At 42.7% G+C, this 15076-nt stretch overlaps 1 protein-coding gene across 2 annotated transcripts in view; it reads right to left on the bottom strand.

Moving 5' to 3' along the window:
- IL17RA (interleukin 17 receptor A) overlaps positions 1–15076 on the bottom strand; it is a 45711-nt gene continuing 30635 nt past the window's right edge. The window contains exons 6-13 of one of the 2 annotated variants that reach the window (XM_067536269.1): positions 11254–11301; positions 10987–11147; positions 9122–9199; positions 8621–8699; positions 8511–8525; positions 5908–6009; positions 4743–4784; positions 1–4062 (exon numbers count right to left, since the gene is read on the bottom strand). In XM_067536269.1, coding sequence (XP_067392370.1) covers positions 2543–4062; positions 4743–4784; positions 5908–6009; positions 8511–8525; positions 8621–8699; positions 9122–9199; positions 10987–11147; positions 11254–11301 — 2045 coding nt within the window. In that variant the 3' untranslated portion in view covers positions 1–2542. The remainder of the gene's footprint in view (positions 4063–4742; positions 4785–5907; positions 6010–8510; positions 8526–8620; positions 8700–9121; positions 9200–10986; positions 11148–11253; positions 11302–15076) is intronic. The other variant, XM_067536270.1, reaches the window with a different exon arrangement.

Below are 15076 nucleotides of genomic sequence, written 5' to 3'. Positions count from 1 at the left end.
AACAGTTTACATTAAAACATTCACTCAAAACTATCTGTCCCCTCCCCCCCTTTGATTACTTAAAAGTGACAATGGATTTTCTTCCACCTTCACTTCCTCCCTCACAACACAATGAGAAATTTCAATGCAAAGGGCAACGGCTTGAGAAGGATGTAAGCAAGTCAAGAACACAGTTCAGGTAGCACTTGAAGTCTGAGCTCACTAGGTACAGCACTTCTGGACCTTCTTTCCCCATCCCTAAGAGAAATAACACTTATTTCCCGCTCAGTGGTCATAGGGATAAATGATTATAGAGCACATTGAGTTCAGTGCTGTGTGTGTGTTTAGTCCCAGCCCACGTGTTTGGTCCTACACAAGACATAAAATGAAGATAGCTCCTGGGCCCAAGCTGTTAGTTGTAGGAACTTTTCTGTTTGACGCTTCGTGGCTGTACACTCACAAACAGACGGCCAGTCCTACATTCAACAAGCCAATCCTACAGACAGATTTTGACTGCTAGAGGCAAGTAGTTGTGGGAGGAAGGCACACTTTCAATGAGGGGTTTCCCTCCCTCTCACTCATCCCAGATAGCACCCTGTTTCCTGAATGTTTTGACATTTGGTGACTGGCTGAGGGGTAGTTTCATACTTCAGTGCTTTGTTTTGAGTTCTAAGGGGAAGGGGCCTGGAGTGAAAATCAAAGGAAGCATGACATTCTAGATTCTTTAATCATTTCAGTGTGAGCATCTTCTGAAAGTATATTATTCCTTTAATTAAAAAAAGCAAATTAGAAAAGAACTACATACAAACACTTACAAAAATAGAATATTGGCTGCATAGTCAGAAGGTGCAGTGTAGATGGAGTATGAGCTACTCAAACCTTTCATTTGAAAAGCCAACGTATAAATCGTAAAAACAAAATACTTGAAATTGTTCAGATGTAGTTAGCATAGGTTGAAGAAAATCAGAAAAATCAATTGGCCCTCTCTGGAATAGAAAAATGTTTCACGTAAACACAAGACATAAGGTTACATCTTGTTCTCTGACATGTGCAATTAGCAAGGTAGCAGTCCTGTATGATCCCAGAAGAGGAGAGGGAAAAAAAAGGCAGTTTGACTAGGAAGCTTTTACTCCTCAAAAAGCCATTCTCTGGTTGGCTGAGTTGAACAAGCTGCCATAGTGCATGGAGTTATCTCCAGCTTTAAATAGTTTATTTTTCATATAGGATAGAAGAGGAAATCCTATCTAGCCCATCCCCCAGGGGCCAATGCTGGATTGTTCACTACAAAAAATGTTCTCCAAGTCGGTTAAAACCAGTTTTGAAATGTCTCCATGGACGGAGTTTCCATCACTACTTGTGAGAGTCTACTTCATAGTCCACTCTTAGGAAGTGTTTCTCAGGCTTTAACTTGAACTTCCTTTGTTCAAATTTACGTTAATACTAGTTACAATTCCAGGGACCATTTTACATTGGTTAAACGCTAGCATCTCTCATTTGTTTGTTATAATCCCCATCCTGAGGCACCATCTGTTCAAGCTATCTTTACTACTTAATTTTTCTCCCAAACAATCTTTCAGACCCTGAATTGTGTTTACTGCTCTTCTCATCTCCAATTTGAAATCTTCTTGATATTGACATGCCCAGAAATGGGCACAATATTCTGGATGGACCTATCCTGCAACATAGAAAACACATTTCCTCCCTGATCTATGATGTGAAGAAAGCATGTAGTCCCAGAACACGTTATATTTTCTGCAGTAATTGCATTGCAAGCTCCTATCCCATTTTCTGTCCATCAAGCTTATGTTTCTTTTGGTTTTGCTGCTTTTCAAATGTATTCCATTCATCCTGGATTGAGGGGAAAGTACCAAGGAGATAAAACTACCCACTTTTAAAAATGTTCATCCCAATTATTGCTCAGGTATCCTGCTTCACAGCCAGGCAGTGTGTGTAATGCACTAGAAAATCCCTGCACCCAGGTACTAACACAAGTGGGTCTATTCAGATCTGTCACCACTGGCTGTGATCTGAGGTGTAAGTTATTTACTACAGCATTTACCATAAAGCTTAGCTATTTGATTCTGATATCAGAATCAGAGTCTTTACTCTCTCCTCCCTAACCATGACTTTGGTCCTCTGCAACAAGCCGAAGTGATGGTGTGACAGGCATCCTGAGAGATGCAGCCTGATGGACAACAATAATTTGCCTCTAATTAGTTCACAATGATTTCTACACACAATAGATTTCTTATGAAGTAACAGGTTTAGTACCAATTCCTCTGCAGAACATGCAGGGGACTAATATTCCTGTCAACTTCCTCCATTCAGAGATAGATTGGGAGGCAACAGTTGTGCTCTAAGAGGTATATGTAGGTAGACCATATGGTATCCACTTGGCAAGTCTGCCTCCTAGTGGTATGCATTAGTGAGAGATTTCCCACTGAATAGAACATTGGACACTTGCATTACAAGGATGAGGGGATTGCTTGAAGAAGAGTGCTGAAGTTATTCACACTACCACCCTCCACCTCTTTTTCAAATGAGATGGTCCTGGAGAGAAAGTCTAAGAGTCCTCTGCAGAATGGCCTGTGTCCATCATCCCTCCCATGTGCTCCCAGCTAGATTTCTGATGAATTTCCTGGAAAAGCAGCTTCTGTTGGAGGCTCTTTAGACTGTCCAAGACCTCTGGAGAGAGGTACTGAGGAGGCATCTTGTTTTCCTGTTCCTGGTCCTCCTCTTCTTCCTCCTCCTCCTCCTCCTCCACCGGATAATCAGGAGGCAAAGGGGAACATCTGGAGATGTAGCCCTGGTCTGACTGCACTGACTGTCTCTGATCTTTGCATGGGTTATTAAAGACTACCTGTTGCTGCTCTTCAGCATCTTCTTGGCAGAGAGCTAGCTCAGAGGGAATGACACTTTGCTGGTACAGAGAGTACATTAACCCCTCCAGCTGCTGCCTCAATTCATCTGGGAGGTGGTTTGCAGATCTCTCGTCTGATGATGGGACATCAAAATCATCACAAAGGATGATGCTGTTCCTCATGGGGACACTAGTCTCCAGCAGTGGGATTCTTTCCATCCAATCCGTGTTGGTCAACACCTGATGACTAGTTGCATTTTTACTTTCTGGAAGAGAGATTGGCTCCACCATGTGAACTGGAGGTGCCTCATCGGCAGGAATCATCAGGGTCTGGACAGTTGGATCCCCCTGTAGATTGAGCTGAGGCTGCAATTTAAAACTTGCACCCTCATCTTCATTCATGTGGAGGATAATTGCGCAACAGTCATTGGATTCAGGTTCTTTAACATGCAACTGCTGTTTCATAATTACCCCTTCAGCCAGCATTAATTCTTCCGATATTTCCCTGTCCAGAGATTGCAGGTCCTCATCTTCTGAGCACTTGTTCTCTCTTTCAAACCAATCAGGGTGCTCTGCCTGCCATTTCTGGAATTTCTGTATTGCCTCTTTCAACTTCCAGCCACTGGAGTTTTCAGCATAGTTTTCAGCAGTGATCTCTTGGATTTGATGGATCCGCCCTGGTTCGAACTTCTCCATATCCTGGATCAGGAAGTAAATGTCCTCAAATCTGTCCATCAGCTGGTACTTGGATGTGACATTGAATGGGTCAGGAATATCCTTATCCTCACTTATGCCCTCAAAATAGCAGACTATATACATGCCAAAACAAGCCGGCTTTTTGAAATCTGGCAAGATCAAATTCAAGGCTGGAGTAAACATGTCTCCAGTAGGCTGCAATTGATCTTGTTTGAGACACACAGTTGTTCCCTCCTTCCCAAGCATAGCCTGCCACTTGGCCCGGGTGCCCCGAGAACACAGAACGATGATCTTCGAAGACAGCTCTTCCATTTCCTTTTTCTGTCGAGTAAGCCAAGGTAAGGCCCCAATCTCTGAAATCTGACGTGTTTCCAGCAGGTCCAGGACTACCTCAGTACCACAGACTCTGATCAAGAACTGGGCAAACTTCAGCACCACATCTACATAGAGTTGGTGGTCAGAAGAGTACACAATCCAAACCTTCCGGGACCTCAGGGATGGTCTAGGCAGTTCTTGAGACATCAGCTCTGAAAGAAAGTAAAAAAAATACAATTGTGCATTCCAATAACATTTGCTGAAACAGTATCTGAATAATCCAAAAGCAATTAACTGATCAAGGATACACCACACAGATAACTACATGGCAAGAGCCAACCTCGACAAAGCCAGAGACATGGACACTTCTGACATAGCCCCTCCTCCCTCTCCTGATGTTCTTTCACAAGTAAAAAAAAGGAGCTTCCTCTCAGCTACCATTTTACTATAGTGAAAAAGCCAAGCAACTCTAAAAGCACTCCTCAGACCCTCAAGGGAAAGCTGAGCTCCCTGTCCTAACAGGGTCCTCAAGCAATCAAACTTAATTCTAGGAGAGACAGATGGACAAATGTAGTCACACCCTATTCTCATCTCATTTGCAGACCAATAGTTTCTAAAGGATTTCATTTTATAAAGCAGCAGCTCCCTATGTGAATGCAAAAGGGTCACATCTGGGTTCACACCAAGGCTGCTCGTGGCCCATAAGTCACTTTTGGTTAAAGAGAACAGCTTTAAGGTTGCAGAGCAATATTTTGGTATCAAACATCAATAGCAAAATAACCCCCGTATAGATCCCCAAAAGACAGTTAAGGTAGGTTCCTAGAATGTGCAGCGTAAAGGGGAGTTCGTGTGACCTTATAGACTCTCCTACAGCACAGAAAGGATCTCTTACCAGGGTGCATGCTACTGCTGCTGCATTTCCCATGATGGAAGCCTGAATGAGGAAAAAATAAATGGTCAAATCTAGACATTTAAATTATGTTTTTAGAACGAGTGTGCCCTTCAAAGACCAGGTTAGGAGTCAGAGACCCAACACCTTCTGGAGGGGGATCTCTGGTAGCTAACCTAATGAAAAGCACTGACTGAAGATTAATGAGTCCACTCAAAGTCTCTTCCATAGCCAGCTACACAGTCTACCTCACTGCACCTCTCCCCTAAAGAGCAGAGGAGCTGCACCCAAAGTCAGTCATCTTCTCCTCTCTTACCCATCCAATTCTCTGCCTCGAAAAGGAAAAACACACCTGCCAAACCTAGCTCCTTCAGAAACAGAAGAACTGTAATTGCCAACCTATCTTCCACCTCCACCTCACAAATACGTTACACATGTTAAATTTGAGTGAGGATTAAACTTCATTTTCAGAATGTGTGTCATCACTGCTCTCCTCCCAGACAAAAATAATCACAGAGAGTTGTGTTGTATCATTGTGACAATTGTTGACTGGTTAGCACAAGGGACTAGAAACCAGGAGACCTCAGTTCTAGTCCCAGCTCTACCACTTGCTCACTGTTTCACCTTGGACAAGTCACAATCTTTGTAAAGGACTTTGAGATCTTTGGAAAGTGCTACATAAATGCAAAATATTTCAGCAGAACTTGTTTCTACAGAGCCCTCAAGATCCCATTTCATCAGTAGTTTGGATAAATAATGAGTTTCAGTTCTGCAGGGCTCCCATGTTACAGAGGAGTAGACCTGGAGAAGCAGCTCTGCAGAAACTTAGCTTCAGTCCTGTGTGAACATAGAAAATACGCAGCATGGAACAGGGAAGCCCCAATTCTCTGGAGTTAAGATTCGCCAAGAATGGAACCTCAGTCAGTGGAACTCGAGGAGACATAATAGACCTTCCTTCAGTTAACTGGATGTTTGGAAAAAGATAGGGTTGCTTTGTATTAGTATATTACATGAGCTCTGTGACACAGGCTGAAGGAAAAAGTTTGTACTGGCAGTTCCGTGATGGCAGAGCATCACAAAGGGATTCAGGAAAGGAAATGAAGAGAAATGAGGGAGTGGCACAAGTGTGCCTCTGAGTCTTTCACTCCCCAGCTGACATTGTACTTACCTACTTGTCTTCGGGTCATGTAAATAGCACCAGCTATGACTGATCCCACCAGTAAAATGCAGATGCCAGTGATACACCAGTATAGCCACATAACTGGATCATCTATGGCACAATAAGAATAGTATGAGAGACAGTTTTACATGTCCAAGGAGTCTCATCCAGCGACAAAATGCTGTACTGAATAGCAGAAGTCAGCTGGACAGCAGCACCCTGCCCAAAAGTACTAGGAAGGTGGAAACCCACTAATTCCTCATTATAGCACCACAGTAGTAACACTGCAATTATGGCTGAGAATGATTAAACTCCTATTTTTAGATGCTTAACTGTCTGAATTTTTTAAAAACTCCTTTGGGATGAAGAGTCTTATGTTTGTTCACCCCAAAGAAAATTATTTTGGAAACTTGGGAAAAAGTTTTATTTAGTTGCTTGAGCTATCCCAGCCTGCTTAAGAGGGTTTTAATCACTAGAAATGACCAGCCAAACTACACACACATGTATTAAATATACATGACAAGCTGTGACAATATACCCACAATTTACACATGACTAATAATTTTTGTATAAGGCATGTCTCATAAGGCATCATAATTAGCTGATCAGTATTGTCCTGATAAAATGTGTGGCAACAGTGAAAGTTATAAGATTCCATTGTGTGGTGTTATTAACACATGTTCCAAACAGAAGTTGGCAAATAGGTTTGTCTTAAACAAAGGAATGTGTGTTCTGCTTAATTTGTATTTAAGCAGTAAACAGAATCATGAAGTAGGAATGGAAACAAAAGAAGCTCCAACAGGTGAAAAAAAAAAGTAGCAGGGAACATCCTTCCACATAGACCTTTTGTCTCCTGGTATCTAGCTGGAAATGTTTTTCAAGAGGGGTCTGAAACTATAAAAACGAAAGGCAAACAGGCCCACCCACTCCCTTCCCAGCACCTGAAGTGAGAAAGGAAGCATTCACTGGATTCTGGGAGAAGGGATCCTCACCTAAGAAGTTTGGTCAGTAAGACTAGGGTGAGAAAATTACTTTGAATTTAACATATTTTATTAAATTAGGCACCAGTTGCATTTTGTCTTTATTTTTCTTGTAACCATCTCTGACTTATGCCTCATTACTTGTACTCACTTAAAATCTCTCTTTGCAGTTAATAAACTTGTTTTATCTAATCCAATGTTTCAACTGAAGTGTCTTGGAAACTCCATTTGGGAAGGCAAGTTGTGTGTGTATTATGCCCTTTAAAGAAATAACGGACTTCAAATACAAATTATACTGTCCAGGAGAGGGCGGGGCAGAAGAGGACATGCATTTCTGGGGGAAAATCTAAAACTGGAAGTGTGTTGGGGTCACCTTGCAGCATAAATAATCAAGGCTGATGAGAGGCAGAGCGTAACCCAAGTGTGGCTAGCAGGCTACCATTACACACAGACAAACAGGTGTGGCTTGCGTGCTGGAAGGCTGTTTGTGAGCTACTTCAGTGTAAGGCACTTGATGTTGCTAGTCAGGGGTGACAGTTGCTCATTAGTCTGGATTGTACCCTGGTATGTCACAAGCTTCTTTTACTGTGTAAATTCAAACTTTTGAGCAAAACAGAATGTAAGTCACGCTCCTGCTGCCAATATATTGCTTTTAAGTGACATACTTCTAAACAAGTAGTTTCTTTCATAAAAGATCCATATTATATACAAGCTCTCTCTTTTAATACAGAATAAGGCAGCTCTTTTAGATTTCTGCATTCTGGAGTCATTGGAGGCCTAGCTTGGCCTGAATTGCCTGACCAGTGGTGAGTTGCTTGACCACAGTTGGAGGCCTAGCCTCAGCAGCCTGGTTGCTTTTTAAAATTGGTAGAGACCAATAGAGTGATGAGTAATCTTGTGGTATCACATTTTCTGCACCCCATAGTAAATAGTAAACAGTGTGGATTTTAGTTTGTTAGGTTATAGTTGCATATAGATAAAGATGAGCAAGGACAAGACTTTATACATTTTATATTAAAGCACATTCTTTCCCACTGCCTCTTCCACTGCCAGATGTTGTTTTGCTCCAATTATAATGGTAACAACATAAATATGTAGTTAGTATTAACAATGAAGTATAGAGAAAGTGAAGGACATAAGAACGTCACCCAAGATAAGCTAATGAAAGGACTATGTGTACAGAAAAGTACAAAAAGCCACCACCCAGGTAAGAAGGCACACTTAATCGCTGCCTGATTTCACAGGAGATGCTGGTGGCCTAATCCCCTGGCAGGGCTCCTGAAGCAAGCTGTTCCTGTATGCAGCCTCTTGAGTGAATATATAACTCTTTGGGTCTAGTGAGTATGATATGTTGTAGTTAATTGTTGGGTTTGTATTGAACTAATTAAGAAATCCTTACACATTAAACCTTACTGATCTGCAAATCAGATGTACCGTGTCTTATGGGTAACTTCACACTGATCATAAAGAATGCCCCGCAACCGACTGAACACATCTAAAGCCTGTGGCAGAGTGACTACTTGGAATAATCTCACATGCAAGCACAGTTAGTTTATTATTCTATATTACATGTAGAGGAAAATAGCCACAAAGGAAGATTTCAACAGGAATAGGAATGAGTTATTGTTTTACCTGCAGGAGTTGCAGCTGTAAAGGAATCAAATATAGAACAAAGTTAGATCAAGGCTCAGCTGTTACCTATAAAATAATGCAAATTTAATACAGAGGAAAGGAGTTCTCACTTGGAGCAGCTGAGGGACATGGGATGACGGCTGAATGTCTCAGACAGTCGGTGCCACAACTGGCAAAGAATGGTTGGATCTGGAGTTGAAACAAATCAGGAAAGCAGAAAACAGTTCTGGAAGTAACTCTGTGCCTTGCTTTACCCTGTCCCCCATTGCAAAGATTATAATCCTAATTTCTCTCTTAAAGGATTGAGGATTCTGGGACTACTGTATATACACAGACAGGAACTGGTCATTAGGGGTGCCTACAGCTATGTCAGTCCCAGTCTCCCTCAGAAGCGATTAGTATGGGAAAAATGATGTTTGGACGAACTACTGTCTATAGAGACTTCATCTACATGTAAAGATGTTCTTTCAGAAGTGGACATAACATATCCTGATATATGGGCAATTAGGGATTAGTCACAGACAGAGCTCCATGTTGTACTAACTACTTAATATTCACAGATTGTTCACCACCCCTTCCCCTACACAGAGTGAAAAGAATTTAGATCCTACCTGTACTTGGTATCTGCAACAGACTTTTAAGTTTTTTTCAATTTTGACAGTGACATTCACACGGTGCTGCAGTCCACTCTGCAGAGACCAACAGACAAAAGGATTACGAGGGAAGGCAGAAGAAAATGGCATAAACTTCTCAAGAAGGGAGGGGAAATGTGACCATATACTCCCATTGCTTCCATTCTCAAGATGTTATGGTGCTAGGCAGAGAGAGAGTGTGTAAGAGACTTTAATAGGAGTGGAGATCAGCCATAGGGCAGCCCTACAGAAGAATAATATACTAAGGGTCTCACAGCACAGTGGGACATACATGTTATAATCATTTATTCAATTAAGGGAGTATTAAGTAGAGATGGGCAAGCAACATTTTGTTTCCTGGCAATTCTGAAAAAAAATGAAAAAATGGTTTCAGGTCAAATAAAACATTTTATTTTGATTTGAGCATTTTTTTAAAATGTTTATTTTAAAATAAAATTATAGGACCTTTCAAAAGTCATTTTGAATAAAAAATATCAAAACATTTTGTTTAGAAAGCATCAAAACAAAATGTTTTGATTTTTTGGAGGGTTTTTTTTTTTTTTTAAACTTGAAATAATTCAAAGTTGACACAAATTTGCAAAATGTTTTGTTATTGTCAAGTTTGAAATTTTGTGGTGAAAAATTCAGTCAAAAATTTTGCCCAGCTCTGGTATTAAGATTGTGTGGTTATGCACTTAAGTCAGAGACTCCCAAAGTTAAAATGGTACTAAACAGCCTTAATGTGTTTACTAAATTATCTAATATGCAAAGATTAAACATTTAATGTGCAAACTTTTGTTTCATTTCAAAGTAAATACAGCTGTCTTTACACTACTGCTTGGGGCATTAGAATAGGCAAGTGATTGATCTCTATGGGTCTATGGAATATGACTGATACCTTTGGGGACAATATCCCTTTTGACACCTGGCAGAGCCTTTTTGTTTCTAAATTGGGCCTTATACATCTGCCAGATAGCTTTAGCTGTATGTGCCACATTAGTCACCCTACAATGAAAGTAAGAGGGATGCTGGGGATGGAAGAAATAGGACAGACTGGCTAATCTACACATACACAATTGCTAGATACACCCTTGCTGTGAGGATGGGAACTAGCGTAAATTTTCAGGGAGTATTTTTCTCGAGTTCCCCAGGACAGGTAGACTCAAGCGCTGCTATTTGGGGTTCTTCTTTTAAGAGTTAAACTTCATAAAATATAAGGCCAAAAGAGACCACTGATCATTTAGTTTAATCTTCTGTGTAACACAGGCAACAGAACTTCTCTGAATTCATTCCTAATAGAACTAAAGCATATATTTTAGGAAAAACACGCAACTTCGATTTAAATAATTGCCAGCGATGGAGAATACATCATAACTGTTGGTAAATTGTCCCAGTGGTTAGTTACCCTCACTGTTAAAAATGTGCAACTTGTTTCTAGTTTGAATTTGTCTAGCCTCAACTTCCAACCATTGGATCTTCGTCTGCTAGACTGAGGAGCCCTCTTAAATTTTTATTCCCCATGTAGGTACTTCTAGAGCGATCAAGCCCCCCTTAATCTCTTCGTTAAACTGAACAGGTTGAGCTACTTAAGTCCTCAAAATTAGGTATATTTTCTAATTCTTTAATTATTCGTGTGGCTCTTCTCTGAAACTTGATCCTTCACTTTCCAGCCCTCTAGGAGTAAAACTCCACAAGTAAATTTAAAAAATCACAGAAATAGTTCTTAGGAAATAACCGCTGTATTCATGAGCTCTCCCTGGGTTGGGGCTCCTGCTGATTGTTGAGCCAATGTGGAAAAGGAGTTTTGTTTGTGTCAGCAGAGATGCAAGAGTGAAGGTGCTTACCTCAGAAATATCATGTGTGGTCCCCATACATTGCTTCTCCTCATCTGAGAAACTGGTCACATGGATCCGGTATTGGGCTGACTCCACCCCAGGGCTAAAACTCACCAACAGAGAATTGACAGCTAGACTTTTGCCATCAATACTGGGCTCCCACAGGCTGCCTACAAGTAGTACAAATATTGCAGAATTACAAAAGCTTTCAGAAGCACTCAAAGAAGGCCACCCCTCAGGTCCCACTTCTGTAACAGACAGACAAACCCACTTTACCGGTCTGCATACATGGCACGGTTCTTTTCATCACAGAATCCCTGCAGTCTGCAGCAAAAAGACACATTGTTAGAGCTTTGCACAGAAACGCTGCACTTAAATTCAGAATGTTAGACACACATTTTCTCATTAGAAATCAGACACTTTTTAGTCCACTTTAGAAGGGTGGAGCCCTTGGTTTCAGTGCAGCCATCACCAAAGTAATTAGACACTAAGCAATAATTAAAAGCAGTATATCACTTCTAAGTGTGGACTATCTTCTCAATTCAAGTCATGTTTTTATGGATCATTCTAGGACAAAGCTTTCTAATGGGAAAGGACTATTCTGTAGCCTGTGCTGAGGGAAGGTATGTGCAAAGAGGGGAGATGGGTACTAAGCTCTAAAGAGGTAAGTTTTCATTTCCTACTGATCTCTGGAAGTAGAGAGGTTCACAGTCACAGACCCCTCCACCAAAGATATCCATCTCCTATGACCTCACCCTGGGTTCCATTAGCTGAAATACCCTTGTTGACGGTGATGTTCTTCTGACGTTACCTTGTTTCTCTCTAAGCTTGACTTGGCAGATTGGATTGTTGAGTCTGCAGAAGATCAACAGCAGGCTGTCCCAGCTTCAAACATATACAAGCCAATTGAATACTTGAGGTCTACAACTCTCAACCCAGTCTGATCTTCTTCTAGTGATGGAGGGGAAGGAAGAACTCACTGCCCACTCCATCCACCAGCAGAGGGAAAATGCCACATAACCTGGATCTCTGACTTTCATTTGTCCCACAAATGATAAGCCAAGCCCTGATCAACAGGGAGCTCTGCTGCTTAGTTCCACCTCAAAATATAAGGTTTATGGGAACACAGAAGGACAGAAGTAGGAGGCACTTGTTTGCAACTGGTAAGAGTCAAGGATACCAAAGCACAACTCTGAAAACCAAGAGCCTAGCCTGCTTTCCCAGGTGCATACTCAGGGCTCTGTGTGTTTGGTGATTTCACAGCTGCAGATTTGCTACCAACTCCCCTCTGCAGCAGAACTGTGTTCCAGAATTTAAGCTCTCATTAAAAAAATTATGGGCAAATTTTCAAGCCTAGATGCCAAAGTGAGTCTCCTAAATCAATTTTTATGAGCCTAAATAAAAAGCAGCCAGTTCAGGCAGCTAGAATTTCTGTGAAAAATCAGGCTACTTTTTTAGGGGGAGATTTGCAAAGGCACAAAGGGTTGTTAGGCACCTTTCTTCAATTTTGCTTTTAAAAATCTTCCCCTAAATATGATTTTAGAAGCCTAATTTTAGGCACTATGGTTTAAAATTTTGGTTTATGTTTCCAGTGAAGATAATGGACAATGCAGTGCTGGTTTTGAGTCTGTAGAGAGCCTGAAAGATTAGCTCACAGGTGTGAATTGCCTCATTTACCTCAACAGAGTGTCACTTCCACGTATTTCACCATTGAGCATTTCAGCGGAAAAGACGGTTACTTACCTTGTAACTGTTGTTCTAGAATGGAATGGACATGAGCAACACATCTTGAAGGTGTGCGTGTGCCTCCGTGCATAGTTACCAGAATTTTTTTTCCCTTAGCAGTATTGGTAAGGCCGGCTCTGGCGCCTCCTGGAGTCCTGCACACCTGCCACAGTAATAAGGCGCTGCCGGCCCTACGCCCCCCTCAGATCCTTCATGCCATCAACTCCAACAGCAGGGACGGGGGGTGGGGTGGGGTCATGGAATGAACATGAGCAACACATCTCGAAGAACAGTTACAAGGTAAATAACCGTCTTTTCTTCTTCCAGTGCTTGCTCATGTCGATTCCATTCTAGGTGACTCATAAGCAATACCTTGGAGGTGGGTTAGGAGCTTTTCGATGAGCCGTTTGCAGCACTGCTTTGCCGAAGCTGGCTTCGTCCCACGCCTGTTGAATGATGGCATAGCGGGAGGTGAAAGTGTGCACTGATGACCAAGTAGGGGCTTTACATACGTCTTGAATGGGCACCTGTGCCAGAAACGCCAACGACAAAGCCTGCACTTTGGTAGAATGGGCTGCGACAATTCCCAGAAGAGGGACCTTTGCCTGCTCGTAGCAGAACCTAACGCAGGAGGTTATCCAAGAGGAGATCCGCTGAGTAGAGACAGGTGAGCTTTTCATCCTAAAGGCCACTGCCATGAGAAGCTGCATGGACTTACGGAACAGTTTTCTCCGTTGGATGTAAAACGCTAGGGCTCTACGTACGTCGAGTGTGTGCCATCATCATTCCTCTTTCGAGGCATAAGGCTTCAGAAAGAAAAAACGGGCAGGAAAATATTTTGATTGAAATGAAATTAGGAAATGACCTTGGGCAAGAAGGCCAGGTGAGGCTGCAATTGGACCTTATCCTTATAGAAGGCTGTGTAAGGCGGCTCTGAGGTAAGTGCTCTAATCTCTGATACCCTTCTAGCTGAGGTAATTGCTACCAGGAAGGCCACCTTCCAGGACAGCAACAACAATGGACAAGTTGCCATGGGCTTGAATGGGGCCCCCATGAGCCTGGAGAGAACTGGATTTAGATCCCAGGGAGGTAATGGATCCCTAACCTGAGGGTAGAGCCTCTCTATGCCCTTCAGGAACTTAACTGCCATGACATGGGAAAAAAACAATTTCCCTTGAATTGCGGGATGAAAGGCAGAAAAAGCCATCAGATGCACCTTCAATGAGGTGATAGCTAGGCCTTGGAGTTTAAGGTGTAACAGGTAGTCTAAAATAGTCTGGATCGAAGCCTGCTGGGCCAAGACTCCCTGGGATGACACCCAGCAGGTAAACCATTTCCACTTGGCTAGATACGATGCTCTAGTGGAGGGTTTTCTGCTACTCATTAGAATTTGTTGCACCTGAGAAGAACAAGCTTGCTCCTCCGGGTTCAGCCACTCCGCCTCCATGCCATCAAGTGTAGAGACTCCAGGTCTGGATGCAACAGCCACCTCTGGTCCTGGGAGAGGAGGTTGTGACAACATGACAACTCTAGCAAGGGGGTGGGGAGCAACCGACAGCTCTAGCAATACTGCGAACCAATGTTACCGCGGCCAAGCGGGCACTATCAGGGTGACATCCGCCTTGTCCCTCTTGATTTTTAACAAGACCTTGTGAATCAGCGGTATGGGCACATAGTGTACATAAGAGTCCCTGATCATGGAAGAAGAAAAGTATCAGACAGCGCCCCTTCACCGAGTCCGCAAATAGAGCATAATTGACAGCATTTCTTGTTCAGTTCAGAAGTGAAGAGGTCCAGTTGGGGAAACCCCCACTTTCGAAAGATCATGTTAACCACCTTTGGCTGGAGAGACCATTCGTGGCGAGGTAAGGATCTGTTGAGGCAGTCCTCTGTGGCATATATAGCATCTTATCGTGAAGTCCCACAAATACACTGCCTCCTGGCACAGGGCTGGGAAGCAGGCCCTGCTCTGCCTGTTGATATAATACATTGCAGCAGTGTTGTCCATCAGAACCTGGACCACCTTGCCTGTCAAAAGGGGAAGGAACACTCCACATGCCAACCATATCACCCTGAGCTCCCTGATATTTATGGGCAACCTGCAGTCCCCTCCTTTGCCCAGGTCCCTTGGGTACTGTGATTGGAGCTGATATGTATCCCCCTTCCCAGGCCTGAAGCATCCAATATCAAGGTGACCGAGGGAACCCGTTCTTTGAAAGGCATCCCTCACGTGACTGACCAGGGGTTTAACTACCAACCTAGGGAGGAGAAGACCTGCGGGGGAATGGTGACCACTCTATCCGAGGAGTGTCTCCTCAGGGCATACACTGAAGCCAGCTATGACTGGAGTGGTCTGAGTCTTAGACGCGTGAGG

This window comes from Emydura macquarii, unplaced genomic scaffold, assembly GCF_026122565.2.
Source record: "Emydura macquarii macquarii isolate MOO-44397 ecotype Brisbane River unplaced genomic scaffold, CSIRO-AGI_Emac_v2 contig_3530, whole genome shotgun sequence".
NCBI lineage: Eukaryota > Metazoa > Chordata > Testudines > Chelidae > Emydura > Emydura macquarii.
Note: the sequence above shows the minus strand (reverse complement) of the source record. Positions and strands in the feature narration are given on the sequence as shown.